We start from the raw sequence: 15,685 nt of genomic DNA, 5'->3' as shown, positions 1-15,685 counted from the left end.
ACACGCAAACATTATTCCAAAACACCTGGTCTCCTCGGAGCCGAAAATTTGGGTCTGACGCTAAATTGTCTTAACCCATTGTCCCATTTAGAACTTCCCTTGTCGGCCATTCTTCACTACAGTAAAATCTCGACTCCTCGGCTATATTCTTTATCCTGTGACACTGACTTACATCGATCCCCCATTATCCAATCCTTCAATCGATGGACTCATTTTGTTTATTTTCTTTATTTGGATCTGAACATTTACTCACTTTCCGAGTGAATTATCTGTTCATCTAAATTTAGTTTTTTCCCCTTAATTCTCATTGATCCGTATTATTATTGCTATTATTTTTGTTATACATTTGTTTCTGTTGTTGTTATTATAAATAATCAATAAATAAAGAATTATAAAACGAATAAATGAGACTGTATCAAAGGAAATCCGACCAGCTATTGATAGGAGATACAGCGCAGACATCTCCAGGATACAGATGATGATTTGTTTCTAAAATTCTGCAATCTGTCCCGGAAAGACCACACACATGAGATGAATGTTGGCCAAAGCAAGGAATGGATGATATATCACACTTCCTATAATCAGACGTATCACTATAAGGCTGAATGCAGACGTCCATATTTCATGTTCCAAGTACGGACCACTATGCACGGACCGGCCGCGGCCCCCTGACCCAAACTAGACAACCTCAGTTCTGGAAAGCAGACTCCCAGCTTCTGCCTCTGAGCTGTCTGCTCATGAAAGATGAAATACTAAAAGGGGTTTTCCCACAAACAAAGTTAATTGTAAAGTTAATGTTAATCAATATATCTTGGAATAATAATAAGTTCCATAATTGGACGTGTTTAAATAAAATGTTCCTGTGCTGAGATAATCTTATACATGTGCCCCTGCTGTGTACTGTGTAATGGTCGTGTCCGACCGTACAGGGACATGGTCTGATCGTACCCGGAAAACAAAAGTCACTCCACATACCAGTCAGGAGAACACGTGGCGAGCTGGACGCAGTAACCGCTTCTATTCTCATATGGATACCCAGTCCGAGTTATCTGACAAGTAAAAATCACACAAACAAACCTGGATTTATTAAAAAATATTGCTTGTATGAACATAGGGTTACATGGCATTAACTCTAAAACCTGGAATGGGTGGAGACAATATTCTACATAGATTACTGGTACTGAACTGCAGTTACATCCTGTATTATACTCCAGAGCTGCACTCACTATTCTGCTGGTGCAGTCACTGTGTACATACATTACATTACTGATCCTGAGTTACCTCCTGTATTATACTCCAGAGCTGCACTCACTATTCTGCTGGTGGAGTCACTGTGTACATACATTACATTACTGATCCTGAGTTACCTCCTGTATTATACTCCAGAGCTGCACTCACTATTCTGCTGGTGGAGTCACTGTGTACATACATTACATTACTGATCCTGAGTTACATCCTGTATTATACTCCAGAGCTGCACTCACTATTCTGCTGGTGCAGTCACTGTGTACATACATTACTGATCCTGAGTTACATCCTGTATTATACTCCAGAGCTGCACTCACTATTCTGCTGGTGCAGTCACTGTGTACATACATTACATTACTGATCCTGAGTTACATCCTGTATTATACTCCAGAGCTGCACTCACTATTCTGCTGGTGCAGTCACTGTGTACATACATTACATTATTGATCCTGAGTTACATCCTGTATTATACTCCAGAGCTGCACTCACTATTCTGCTGGTGCAGGCACTGTGTACATACATTACATTACTGATCCTGAGTTACATCCTGTATTATACCCCAGAGCTGCACTCACTATTCTGCTGGTGCAGTCACTGTGTCCATACAGTACATTACTGATCCTGAGTTACATCCTGTATTATACTCCAGAGCTGCACTCACTATTCTGCTGGTGGAGTCACTGTGTACATACATTACATTACTGATCCTGAGTTACATCCTGTATTATACTCCAGAGCTGCACTCACTATTCTGCTGGTGCAGTCACTGTGTACATACATTACTGATCCTGAGTTACATCCTGTATTATACTCCAGAGCTGCACTCACTATTCTGCTGGTGCAGTCACTGTGTACATACATTACATTACTGATCCTGAGTTACATCCTGTATTATACTCCAGAGCTGCACTCACTATTCTGCTGGTGCAGTCACTGTGTACATACATTACATTATTGATCCTGAGTTACATCCTGTATTATACTCCAGAGCTGCACTCACTATTCTGCTGGTGCAGGCACTGTGTACATACATTACATTACTGATCCTGAGTTACATCCTGTATTATACCCCAGAGCTGCACTCACTATTCTGCTGGTGCAGTCACTGTGTCCATACAGTACATTACTGATCCTGAGTTACATCCTGTATTATACTCCAGAGCTGCACTCACTATTCTGCTGGTGCAGTCACTGTGTACTTACATTACATTACTGATCCTGAGTTACATCCTGTATTATACCCCAGAGCTGCACTCACTATTCTGCTGGTGCAGTCACTGTGTACATACATTACATTACTGATCCTGAGTTACATCCAGTATTATACCCCAGAGCTGCACTCACTATTCTGCTGGTGCTGTCACTGTGTACATACATTATATTACTGATCCTGTACTGATCCCGAGTTACATCCTGTATTATACTCCAGAGCTGCACTCACTATTCTGCTGGTGCAGTCACTGTGTACATACATTACATTACTGATCCTGAGTTACACCCTGTATTATACCCCAGAGCTGCACTCACTATTCTGCTGGTGCAGTCACTGTGTACATACATTACATTACAGATCCTGAGTTACATCCTATATTATACCCCAGAGCTGCACTTATTATTCTGCTGGTGCAGTCACTGTGTACATACATTACATTACTGACCCTGTACTGATCCTGAGTTACATCCTGTATTTTACTCCAGAGCTGCACTCACTATTCTGCTGGTGCAGTCACTGTGTACATACATTACTGATCCTGAGTTACATCCTGTATTATACTCCAGAGCTGCACTCACTATTCTGCTGGTGCAGTCACTGTGTACATACATTACATTACTGATCCTGAGTTACATCCTGTATTATACTCCAGAGCTGCACTCACTATTCTGCTGGTGCAGTCACTGTGTACATACATTACATTATTGATCCTGAGTTACATCCTGTATTATACTCCAGAGCTGCACTCACTATTCTGCTGGTGCAGTCACTGTGTCCATACAGTACATTACTGATCCTGAGTTACATCCTGTATTATACTCCAGAGCTGCACTCACTATTCTGCTGGTGCAGTCACTGTGTACTTACATTACATTACTGATCCTGAGTTACATCCTGTATTATACCCCAGAGCTGCACTCACTATTCTGCTGGTGCAGTCACTGTGTACATACATTACATTACTGATCCTGAGTTACATCCAGTATTATACCCCAGAGCTGCACTCACTATTCTGCTGGTGCATTCACTGTGTACATACATTATATTACTGATCCTGTACTGATCCCGAGTTACATCCTGTATTATACTCCAGAGCTGCACTCACTATTCTGCTGGTGCAGTCACTGTGTACATACATTACATTACTGATCCTGAGTTACACCCTGTATTATACCCCAGAGCTGCACTCACTATTCTGCTGGTGCAGTCACTGTGTACATACATTACTAATCCTGAGTTACATCCTATATTATACTCCAGAGCTGCACTCACTATTCTGCTGGTGCAGTCACTGTGTACTTACATTACATTACTGATCCTGAGTTACATCCTGTATTATACTCCAGAGCTGCACTCACTATTCTGCTGGTGCAGTCACTGTATATACACAATATTTATCTGTGTATGTCATTTACTTGTCACATTTTGTAGATGTTTGAAGATAAATTAATCTATTAGATATAAATATTGACATAAAATTGCAGAAAAATGATCTGAGTCGTTGTTCTTGTTGGCCTCGCTGAGTATCTCTTCCTTATGACACACGTCTGACAATATTCTGCACAGGACCCTGACATATTACAGCTCCTCGGATCCCGGACTCTTCCTCCTGATGGTTCCGGAGTTCATCACAGCAGTATTTCAAAACAAAACCTCCCATAAATTAAATAATTGTTTGTGGCCAAAACTTACCTCAAAGTAGTCGGGGAGCCAGTGTATGTCGGTGATCAGCGCCCGGTGGCCGTGCTCTATAGAGGACACTGCGCAGAATCTCACCAGCTGACAATCATTGGATGGCTTCAGCTCCAGAGCTGTCTGCAGAAAGAAAAGCAGCAGTGCACCGGGCGGTAATAATAACAGTAACGCACCAGGCGGTAATAACAACAGTAACGCACCAGGCGGTAATAACAACAGTAACACACCAGACGGTAATAACAACAGTAATGCACCAGGCGGTAATAATAACAGTAATGCACCAGGCAGTAATAATAACAGTAATGCACCAGGCGGTAATAATAACAGTAATGCACCAGGCGGTAACAATAACAGTAATGCACCAGGCGGTAATAACAGTAATGCACCAGACGGTAATAACAACAGTAATGCACCAGGCGGTAATAATAACAGTAATGCACCAGGCGGTAATAATAACAGTAATGCACCAGGCGGTAACAATAACAGTAATGCACCAGGCGGTAATAACAGTAATGCACCAGGCGGTAATAACAACAGTAACGCACCAGGCGGTAATAACAACAGTAACGCACCAGACGGTAATAACAACAGTAATGCACCAGGCGGTAATAACAACAGTAATGCACCAGGCGGTAATAATAACAGTAATGCACCAGGCGGTAACAATAACAGTAATGCACCAGGCGGTAATAATAACAGTAATGCACCAGGCGGTAACAATAACAGTAATGCACCAGGCGGTAATAACAGTAATGCACCAGGCGGTAATAATAACAGTAATGCACCAGGCGGTAATAACAACAGCAACGCACCAGGCGGTAATAACAGCAATGCACCAGGCGGTAATAACAACAGCAATGCACCAGGCGGTAATAACAACAGTAATGCACCAGGCGGTAATAACAGTAATGCACCAAGCGGTAATAACAACAGTAACGCACCAGGCGGTAATAACAACAGTAACGCACCAGACGGTAATAACAACAGTAATGCACCAGGCGGTAATAACAACAGTAATGCACCAGGCGGTAATAATAACAGTAATGCACCAGGCGGTAACAATAACAGTAATGCACCAGGCGGTAATAATAACAGTAATGCACCAGGCGGTAACAATAACAGTAATGCACCAGGCGGTAATAACAGTAATGCACCAGGCGGTAATAATAACAGTAATGCACCAGGCGGCAATAATAACAGTAATGCACCAGGCGGTAATAATAACAGTAATGCACCAGGCGGTAATAACAACAGCAACGCACCAGGCAGTAATAACAGCAATGCACCAGGCGGTAATAACAGCAACGCACCAGGCGGTAATAACAACAGTAATGCACCAGGCGGTAATAACAGTAATGCACCAGGCGGTAATAACAGTAATGCACCAAGCGGTAATAACAACAGTAACGCACCAGGCGGTAATAACAACAGTAACGCACCAGACGGTAATAACAACAGTAATGCACCAGGTGGTAATAACAACAGTAATGCACCAGGCGGTAATAATAACAGTAATGCACCAGGCGGTAACAATAACAGTAATGCACCAGGCGGTAATAATAACAGTAATGCACCAGGCGGTAACAATAACAGTAATGCACCAGGCGGTAATAACAGTAATGCACCAGGCGGTAATAATAACAGTAATGCACCAGGCGGTAATAACAACAGCAACGCACCAGGCGGTAATAACAGCAATGCACCAGGCGGTAATAACAACAGCAACGCACCAGGTGGTAATAACAACAGTAATGCACCAGGCGGTAATAATAACAGTAACGCACCAGGCGGTAATAACAGTAATGCACCAGGGGGTAATAATAACCGTAATGCACCAGGCGGTAATAATAACAGTAATATACCAGGCGGTAATAATAACAGTAACGCACCAGGCGGTAATAATAACAGTAATAAACCAGGCGGTAATAATAACAGCAATGCACCAGGCGGTAATAATAACAGTAATACAGCAGACGGTAATAATAACGGTAAGATATGAGGCAGTAATAATAACAGTAATGCACAATTTTTATATATTTTGTAAAGCTTTATATGACAAAAATTATCAGAGTTTCATCAGAGTCTTTGATCAGAGTCTTCAGAGTTTGGTCAGTAACAGTTTTTACCATCAGAGTTTGCTCGGAGTTTCATCAGCTTTTCTTGGATGAATCTCAGATGGCATACAAGTGCAGTCTGATTTTTTTCACTGTCCCATATTGTTGCATCGGCATTTTTGATCAGAGAATTGGATCAATATCGGACAAGTCTCCATTCTTTTGTGTCGACCACTCAGTCCAAGAAAAAAAAAATCTAACTTGTGAACGACCCCATGGACTATCATAAGTGAGAGTGCTGTCTGCGAAAAACAGATAGCACTCGGATAAGAAAAACTACCGTCTGGATGAGCCCTTACTTTGTGTCACATTTTCACAACTAATGTGCAACTTTGGCCACGATGTTACGTGATATGCCAGACCCCTTTGTTCTAGGACTTGCATCTTATTCTCTGAAGCACAAAAAAAGTGTTCCTAAATTTGATGGATATTTCATTGAATTAGTAACTCTGCGCCATATTCTATCTCATCGCATTATGCCGAGCGCACAACGCCATCCTATAATCTGAGCCCGCAATCTCACAATGCAAAGTGCTGCAAACAATGTATGGAAGTAGCGCCCCCTACTGGCCAGAGGAAGAATAATTCTGAAATTACTAAATAGCAGGTCCTCTGTTTCTCACCTTTGAGGCCGTGTTCTTGGTCACAGCAGTTTTTGCTGACAGCAGCTCATAGTGAGCGGAGATATCCCACAGCACAACCTTAGAGGGAAAACACAACGTCAAGATCATGGAACAGCCAACAATTACATGTAAACAGTCATTCATGGCTGTCGACGGGAAACTGCCATTTGCCAAAAATGTGACCCGTGAGGCTGGATGTGTTAGGCCGTTGTTGGCTACATTAACTGTGAGTATGGCATGATCGTTGATCATTTGCTGCTGGGATACAAATGATCGGTTGGTTTTATCTCGTGGAGAGCCGACCCTTCCCTTTAATAATGCGCCAATTGTACTGTTGCTGTTCTCAGTACCTGACCATTCATACATCCTCCAGCGATGATACTGGGGTCACTCGGGCAGAACTGGAAGCAATAAATGTCATCTGGGCATTCGAGCATCAGCTAGAGAGAATAAGATAAAAAGTCAAGAGGAGACGGGATCGCATCCGAACTCGGGAGCCCCAGAAATGATGTCCGACCTGTGGGTGGATGGGATCACTCAGGCTCCAAAGCAGAATCAGCGATGGCGTCAAGATGAGTTTAGAAGAAGTGTTCACTCGATCCTCCAGCGACAGCCGTTCTGTGAGCGAGACCGCAACTAAACCTGGTGAAGGAATAAGAAGTACCGGACATATAACCTACAATGGATTATCGCAGAGTGGGCAGCCACGTGTCAGGAGCTGAGCCAGGCAGTGCCGGCTGTGTGATACGACCGCCAGTCAGATAAATCGGAACACAATGCCCGGACTGGCTGGCAGCTCTCCTGTCCATAGCATTACAGCTGCATAGACGTACGACATATAAAGCTGCCACGCTCGGGTCAGGAGAGTCGCCGGCCAGTCCCGGCATTGTGTTCCTATCTTGGTCCGATTGATACAGCCGTCTGACTGCTGGAATTTGCTGATGCTGGTTGTGACCGTCATTTGCCCATCACCTCCGATCATGTGTGATGGGACTGCAGGGAGCGGATCATTAGATGTGACGTCGCAAGCATCACTGTTTACCGCCATATCATTACAGTCATGAACATATATTATTGCGTTTATTATAATAATTACTTAATTACTATTCATCAGATGCATCTAAAATGAAAAAAAAAAAAAGGAACATTTGCAAATAGTCCTATTGTTTTGTGTATACAGCCCCTAAACAAACTTATGTGTCTCCATGGTTACAGACTACAAAATATCCTTGTGTGTAGTCTGACCCTGCAGTTGTGTGTTCCTCCTCATCTGCCGTCTTCAGCTGAACAAGAAAACCTGATAGAGGGAACGAGGAGAGACGTGATGGAAAAATCAGACTAAGGCCACGTTCACACTAGCAGTATTTGGTCAGTATTTTACATCAGTATTTGTAAGCCAAAACCAGGAGTGGAACAAATAGAGGCAAAGTATAACAGAAACATATGCACCACTTCTGCATTTATCACCCACTCCTGGTTTTGGCTTACAAATACTGATGGAAAATCCTGACCAAATACTGGTAGTGTGACGGCAGCCTAAGCATAATGTTTATTTGTACACTGCAACCATGGAGACATATAGCTCTGCAGCGAACCTGTGAGCGCAAAACGGTAGGAGATTTAAACATAATATAACTAGTGATGAGCGAATGTGCTGGGATAAGGTGTTATCTGAGCATGCTCCGGTGCTAACCCAGTGTCCAGGGTGCTCGAATAATATGTTGGAGTCCCTCACCTGCAGGTCTCGCAGCTATTCGACAGTTGCAACACATGCAGGAATTGTCTGTTTGTTAGGCAATCCATGCATGTGTTGCGGATGTCTATCAGCCACCATACATGCAGCCGCAGGGTCTCAAATATATTTTTCGAGCACGCAGAAGACACTCAGTTAGCACCCGAGCATGCTCAGATAACACCTTATCCGAGCACGTTTGCTCATCACTAAATATAACTTTAAAGGATTTTTGCCCCTTTTTTATAATAGATAATTTACTGATCTATGGGGTCTTATACAATGGGACCCCCAGATATACCTTAGTATGAACACATTCTTTTCCGCTCCATAGAGGAACTTAAAAACTCGGTACGATCCCTTTAAATCACAAGAAACCATGGGAGAAAACAATATCAGAAAAGACAGTGGGTTCAGCACTTACCCTGCAGCGTCGGGTGCCAGCTAATGCAGCTGATGGTTTTATCTTTGCCTGACTGGTGTTCTGTAAAAGACTGATATTCTTTAAGGTGAGAGTCCGATTTGCCCCCGAACGTGCTCTCCTGCTCGCACAGCGCCCTCCAGTCATCCACAAAGGCGTTCACGAGTTCATTTTGCTGTAAAGCCAATTCCAGTCTGTGGCAAAGAAATAAAAGGATGCGGATGAGGAATCACAAAAGGATGCACTGTGTGTGTATGGCTCGTCTGCAACCTGGCGGCTGAATGATGGGAGTTGTAGTTCCACAACAGGTAGATAGCAGACACCTGAGACTCACATTAAACCAGAGGGGTCCGACTATCGGCAACTGTGCCCGTCAGCTGAGTGAAGGGGCACCAGAGTGTTTGGTGACTGTGCCGGGTATTACATAGATGGGCTGTCACACCAGGCACTGCCACTACTAAAGGGGTATACAAATAGGGGGTGTCATGGTCTTCCAAACAGCTGCCTACCAAAATATCAGACCCCATCAGTCTAGTATTCATGATCTATCTGTTGGAGAGGGCCTTCATTTTACAAACCCCATGTAACCCCTTTAATTTGGCGGTTTTACCTTAATGACACGGAGTTGACGAAGTCCTTCAGGCTCTTAGATGAGAGATATTCCCGCTTCTGCTCTTCGGTGAACTCTCTGGGTGTGTACTGGGTACAGGCATTTCGAGGGTAAGTCCTAAATCAAATAAATACAGAATTAGGGGGTGTCGGTACCAAGTCTCGGGGGGTGCTCGTTATGCCCTCTCGATGAATGGATGGGTGTATGTTGTGAATGACATCACAAGCTACATGCAATTAGACGGTTAATTACAGCCTTAAAGAACCACTCTCAATATTGTCAGTAGAGCGAAGAAGTAGTCTGAGGGTCCCGGTGACATCCATCGTCCACTATAATGATATAGAGGGTCAGTCTCATCTCAGTAAGTGATGGCATAGCGATAGGATCCAACCTCTGGGACCCCCATGAATTCTGTGAACTAATCGGCCGCAGAGCTGCTATATTCCTGTTTCCCATGTCAGTGCGTGTCCCTAATCTCTGCGGACAGAAGTGACTGATGTCTTACCACTTGGTCTGGGTGCTCTGCTCCTGTAATGACGGCACCGCTTGGATGCCGCTGTCCCGCTCTTTGGGTTTAACGCTGAACCGTTTGTCCTGGTAAGAGGCGCACTCCATGTACCCGTCCTTTACATCTGACGCATTGCAATCGCTGAAAGTGACCCGCGAGCCGAACCCTCTGTGCAGCCGCGAAATCATGAATTTGATCTGTGAAATAATTGGAATGGTGAAGTCTTACTATATAGCAGAAACTTCAAAAAACTGACCATCACATCCAAACATAGACTAAGGGTGAACAGGTGCTGAACCTAGAGTCACCAACTCATATACTCTCAAACAAAAAGGCAGCACACTGTAGCGCCATAGCATGTAAATATGAAAATTGAATTGCATTACTGCATTAGAAATCTGAAAAATCTGAAAAATGAAATACGAAAAATTGAGAAAGTCTAGTGCATAAATTGGCCAATTCATGTGTACCTGGAAGCCACGATAAGGCATTTCTCGTTTCCAGGACCTAGCAAAGCCTTTCCTCTCTGAGAATAAAGTCTTCATCTGAATGGGAACCTAATGTGTGTCCTCTCTTAGACTAAAATATCTCTCTCTCTCTGTGGAGGGGTAGTGGCCCTGCTGGAATTAAAAACACCTGTGGCTAGAAGACTTTATTCTCAGAGAGGAAAGGCATTGTTTAGGCCCTGGAAACGAGAAATGCCTTATCGTGGCTTCCAGGTACACATGAATTGGCCAATTTATGCGCTAAACTTTCTCAATTTTTCATATTTTTCATATTTATAATGCAGTAATGCAATTCAATTTTCATATTTAGATGCTATGGCGCTACAGTGTGCTGCCTTTTTGTTTGAGAGTTACTATATAGTAGATGCCGGCGTTGGGCCCCAGGCTGAATCCACCTTGGCATTGTCTGTGTCGGCTTCTCATACATTTTTCCTTTTTTTTATTGTATATTTTCTTTTCTTTTAGAGGGGAGTTACTAACAAAAGAATAGAGTACAAGGGTCACAAAAACAGTGCATGGAGTTCCAACAGCCGGACCCCCAATGTCCCGGATGCCCTTTGCTGGAGGAAGGAAAAGCTGATATTTGTTTCTCCAGCCTTCTTAATACCTCGTGTAGGAGAGGAAGCAGACTTGGCAACTTTTAATATTGACATGTAAGAGCAGCGCCTTTTTACGCATGGTTGAAAATGCTTTGCATTGCCGTGCAATAGGGAATAATTTGCTAATCGATGGGTGGTCTTCTGCAGGGACCACAGCGATCCAGAGAACGGCGGTTTGGAATCTCTGCAGACCCTTCCTGAATGAAGTGGAGGTCCACATGCTCGGCCTGCACTCCTTTTATCATTTATGGGACTGACGGACATAGCCAACAGTCCCACAGACAATGAATGGAGCGCAGGCCGAGCATTTGCCCCTCCGCACCCCTCAGAAAAGGGCTGCAGAGCGTCGCTCTCGGCTCCAGTATTCACAGCCACAGAGACTAGGGATATCCTTTTGATTTTTTGAGAATAACCTTTAACTCCAAATAAAAATTATTGGTTATTTGTCTACAAAAATAAAAAATTTTGTCGTATGTGATAATATCAGAAGTCGGAATGAGCACTTACTGGAAGGATCTGGTGAGGACACCGTAGATAAATAATGGCTCAATAATACATCTGATTCCTGATCTTACCGCTATAATTACATTTATATAAAGTAACGTCCCATACCGTATATCACCTCATGTAAATCATCTCACCTTGGTCTGAGATTCCTTCACCATCTCTTCCTCGACCTCCAGATCGCTGCCTAAAGAGATCCAAGGTCTGGGCACTGGGGAGCTGTACGTGAAATCTTCAGAGCCATCATCTTTGTCTTCTTCATCAGTTACGGTTTCCGGTGGCTACAAATCAATGATAAATCAATGACCTCAGCAATACACGGCTCCTATTGACCACATTATCTCTAGCCGTTGGGTAGCCTCATTAATGGCGGCTCCTCGGCCATACAGAAGGGAGTGATATCCTCTGCGACACCGGACAGGACCCAGAAGTAAAACCTCCGATGCACATTAAAGTCGTCCCAATCTGCTGACTTGGGGGAACCGTGCCACCATCTAATGTGTATGGGGGCCATAGATAAATTTAATATGCCTGATCCTTTTCTTTCCAAAGTATATAAGCAGCTGCCATTATTGTCCGGTAGTGATTTACTCTGCTCTCCTCACTTAAATAGCATGCACGCTCAGCCAAGAAGAGTGTGCATGTGTATGATGGTTCTGCAAAAACTAAAGCGTGCACCTTAACACTATGGACGAGGCTTCTCCAAGCCTCATGAATCAGCCTTCATCTGCGAAAGTCACAATGTAGCATTAGGCCATGTTCCCGCAATGAGCATTTGGTGAGTTTTAGATGTTGCACCCCTAAGTAAAATAGGTTACTTGCATTTTTTCTAAAGTACGCAGGGTAGAAAACTCAGCGCTTGACATGGCAGCTATTGGAAAAAAAAAGACCATTGTGTCGGATATCGGATATTCGGCAGATTTTGCCCATATAGTGCACAGGGTGAAATCTGCAGCACGTCATAATGGATTTGTGGTGAGATCCCCAAAAATATTTTCACCGAGGGACTCAGCTAAACAAGAGTTTTTTTCAGGACAGAATATTTTTTTGACATGTCACAAAGATGGGGGTTGCAAGAATGAAGCAGCGGCGGCAGGGCGAGGAAAGCGCAGATCCAATACATCGCTTGTCCGCTCTGTTCAACTTTATCTAGAAGTGATGATTTGGTTATTAAGTCTCATAGGCCAACCATGTGCCCTCCAGAAAAAATCCAAACGGGGACCGACCTGAGATGAGATGGTTCGCCACATGTGGTACTGCCATGGGCACGTGCACCACCACCTGGCGGACGCGTCCTTAGCTTACCTTCAGCAGGGACTCTTTGGCTTCCTCCGTTACTATGAGATAGAAGTTCTGACCGTAGGTGAAATCTCTATCAAACACCAGCAGCAGCTCCTCTCCGGGGTACTCCTATATATTCAGAGAGAAAATGGGAAATGATCACATCGTAGAACAGTCACCAGGAGGCTGGAATAAGGCGATGACCATAGATTGTACCGTAATTATGGACTTAAAGGGGCTGAAGTCAGAAACCGCAGCTCTGCTCTTCAGATCACTGACAATGTCGTCTTTCTTTAACAGTTTGAATGGGTTTTCTTGGGTGACGTCCTCATCGATTCGACAACTGAAGATCTCCTGAGTCTTGGAGGTTAGAACCAGAGGAACGATATATTCGGGGTGACCTGTGCGGATAGAAAGTTACCCCATTAGGTGCCATCTTGTTCACTTCATCAAACCACACCCATTCGGAAACGGTGGTCCCATCCTTCTTATAGGATAGGTAACAAGTGTCTGATTGCAGGGGGTCCAGCCCCTGGAATCACAACTGATCACAAGACTCGGGGTCCCTATGTCCCCTGCATGACTAGAGCCCTGTCTCCATGGACCTAACGGCGGCAGCATCCATTACTATGAATGGTCTTTTCTTGGATTAGCTTCTTAACATCTGAAGACTTATTGCAAAATATCTCTAGGATTTATTTTTTTTCTCCTATACAACTGATAATATGAATAAAAGTGATGGAAAGTACAAATGTCAGGTCCGCTCCTTACAAATCGGGACCAGGAGGGTTAAATTACATAAGAAACGGTGAAAGGAAGTTTTGTGGCGGTTGCAATAAGAGTCAGCGGTCACCAAAATATCAGCAGTATCCTGGGGTCTGTGATTACAGCCGGGATGTAGGTGACCCCAGAGCGGCAGCACCGACGTCACCGGCGAATAGAGGACACACGAATATGGGGAAGGGCACAGCGACACCTGCTGGAGGAACTGTGAATAGCAAAAGGCTAAACAGCAGGGGGTACTCAAGTGGCAATTTTTTTTTTAAGGGGATACTGGGGGGGGGGGGGGGCGTGCATCAAGACATTCAGAAGGGCACTTAGAGGGCATTATAACTTACAAAAGGGGGCATTACCACAGTCTAGAGGGACATTATTGCCTCAGTACATTCTAGAGGGTCCTCGGGAGGCATTATTGCCTTAGCGCAGTCTAGAGAGTCCTCGGAAGGCATTATTGCCTTAGCGCAGTCTAGAAGGTCCTTGGGGGGCATTATTGGCTTAGCACAGTCTAGAGGGCCCTAGTGGGGATTATTGACTTAGTAAATTCTACAGAGTTCTGGGGGGGGGGGGCATTATTGCCTTAATACAGTCTAGAGGGTCCTCATGGAGCATTATTGGCTAAGCACACTCTAGAGAGTCCTCTGGGGGCATTATTACCTTCGCACAATCCTCTGCTCTTCGGGGGGCATTATTGGCTTAGCACACTCTAGAGGGTCCTGGGGGGCATTATTGCCTTAGTACAGTCTAGTGGGCCCTAATAGGGCATTATTGCCTTAGTACAGTCTAGTGGGCCCTAATAGGGCATTATTGCCTTAGTACAGTCTAGTGGGCCCTAATAGGGCATTATTGCCTTAGTACATTTTAGAGGGCCCTAATGGGGTATTATTGCCTTCGCACAGTCTAGTGGGTCCACGAGGGGCATTATTGCCTTAGCGCAGTCTAAAGAGTCCTCGGGAGGCATTATTGCCTTAGCGCAGTCTAGAGAGTCCTCGGAAGGCATTATTGCCTTAGCGCAGTCTAGAAGGTCCTTGGGGGGCATTATTGGCTTAGCACAGTCTAGAGGGCCCTAGTGGGCATTATTGACTTAGTAAATTCTACAGAGTTCTGGGGGGGGGGCATTATTGCCTTAATACAGTCTAGAGGGTCCTCATGGAGCATTATTGGCTAAGCACACTCTAGAGAGTCCTCTGGGGCATTATTACCTTCGCACAATCCTCTGCTCTTCGGGGGGCATTATTGGCTTAGCACACTCTAGAGGGTCCTGGGGGGCATTATTGCCTTAGTACAGTCTAGTGGGCCCTAATAGGGCATTATTGCCTTAGTACAGTCTAGTGGGCCCTAATAGGGCATTATTGCCTTAGTACATTTTAGAGGGCCCTAATGGGGTATTATTGCCTTAGCACATTCTAGTGGGTCCACGAGGGGCATTATTGCCTTAGTACAGTCTAGGGGTTCCTCATGGAGCATTATTGCCTTAGCACAGTCTAGTGGGCCCTAATGGGGCATTATTGCCTTAGAACAGTCTAGAGGGTCCTCAGGGGGGCATTATTGCCTTAGTACAGTCTAGAGGGTCCTCAGGGGGGCATTATGGCTTGCGAACTGGTGCACAGTTGATCCAGGCATCAATACATTGAAGTGAAAAATATTACTATTTAAGTGGGCACGTAGGGGGCTTTATAGGATACGATACACTTTATTGTTCCCGGGGGAAATTACGGTATTACAGCAGAAATACAAAGAGCAGTACATAAAATATTAGGACACAAATCATGCACAAATATACCAACATTACATAACAAATAAATGCGGGTAGTTCAGGTATATAAGTCACTGTTAATTGACATTAGTACACCT

The 15,685-nt window shown here is 44.2% G+C and overlaps 1 protein-coding gene across 3 annotated transcripts in view; it reads right to left on the bottom strand.

The window, feature by feature from the left end:
• Window positions 1-15,685, bottom strand: part of DNAI3 (dynein axonemal intermediate chain 3) — a 52,513-nt gene that overhangs the window by 13,574 nt on the left and 23,254 nt on the right. For all 3 annotated transcript variants that reach the window (XM_077277626.1, XM_077277625.1, XM_077277627.1), the window contains exons 5-15: window positions 13,271-13,455; window positions 13,079-13,183; window positions 11,911-12,054; window positions 10,162-10,361; window positions 9,657-9,773; window positions 9,050-9,240; window positions 7,411-7,535; window positions 7,244-7,333; window positions 6,894-6,971; window positions 4,154-4,276; window positions 976-1,049 (exon numbers count right to left, since the gene is read on the bottom strand). In XM_077277626.1, coding sequence (XP_077133741.1) covers window positions 976-1,049; window positions 4,154-4,276; window positions 6,894-6,971; window positions 7,244-7,333; window positions 7,411-7,535; window positions 9,050-9,240; window positions 9,657-9,773; window positions 10,162-10,361; window positions 11,911-12,054; window positions 13,079-13,183; window positions 13,271-13,455 — 1,432 coding nt within the window. The remainder of the gene's footprint in view (window positions 1-975; window positions 1,050-4,153; window positions 4,277-6,893; window positions 6,972-7,243; window positions 7,334-7,410; window positions 7,536-9,049; window positions 9,241-9,656; window positions 9,774-10,161; window positions 10,362-11,910; window positions 12,055-13,078; window positions 13,184-13,270; window positions 13,456-15,685) is intronic.

This window comes from Ranitomeya variabilis, chromosome 8 (assembly GCF_051348905.1).
Source record: "Ranitomeya variabilis isolate aRanVar5 chromosome 8, aRanVar5.hap1, whole genome shotgun sequence".
NCBI lineage: Eukaryota > Metazoa > Chordata > Amphibia > Anura > Dendrobatidae > Ranitomeya > Ranitomeya variabilis.
This window is presented reverse-complemented; position numbering and strand designations above follow the sequence as displayed.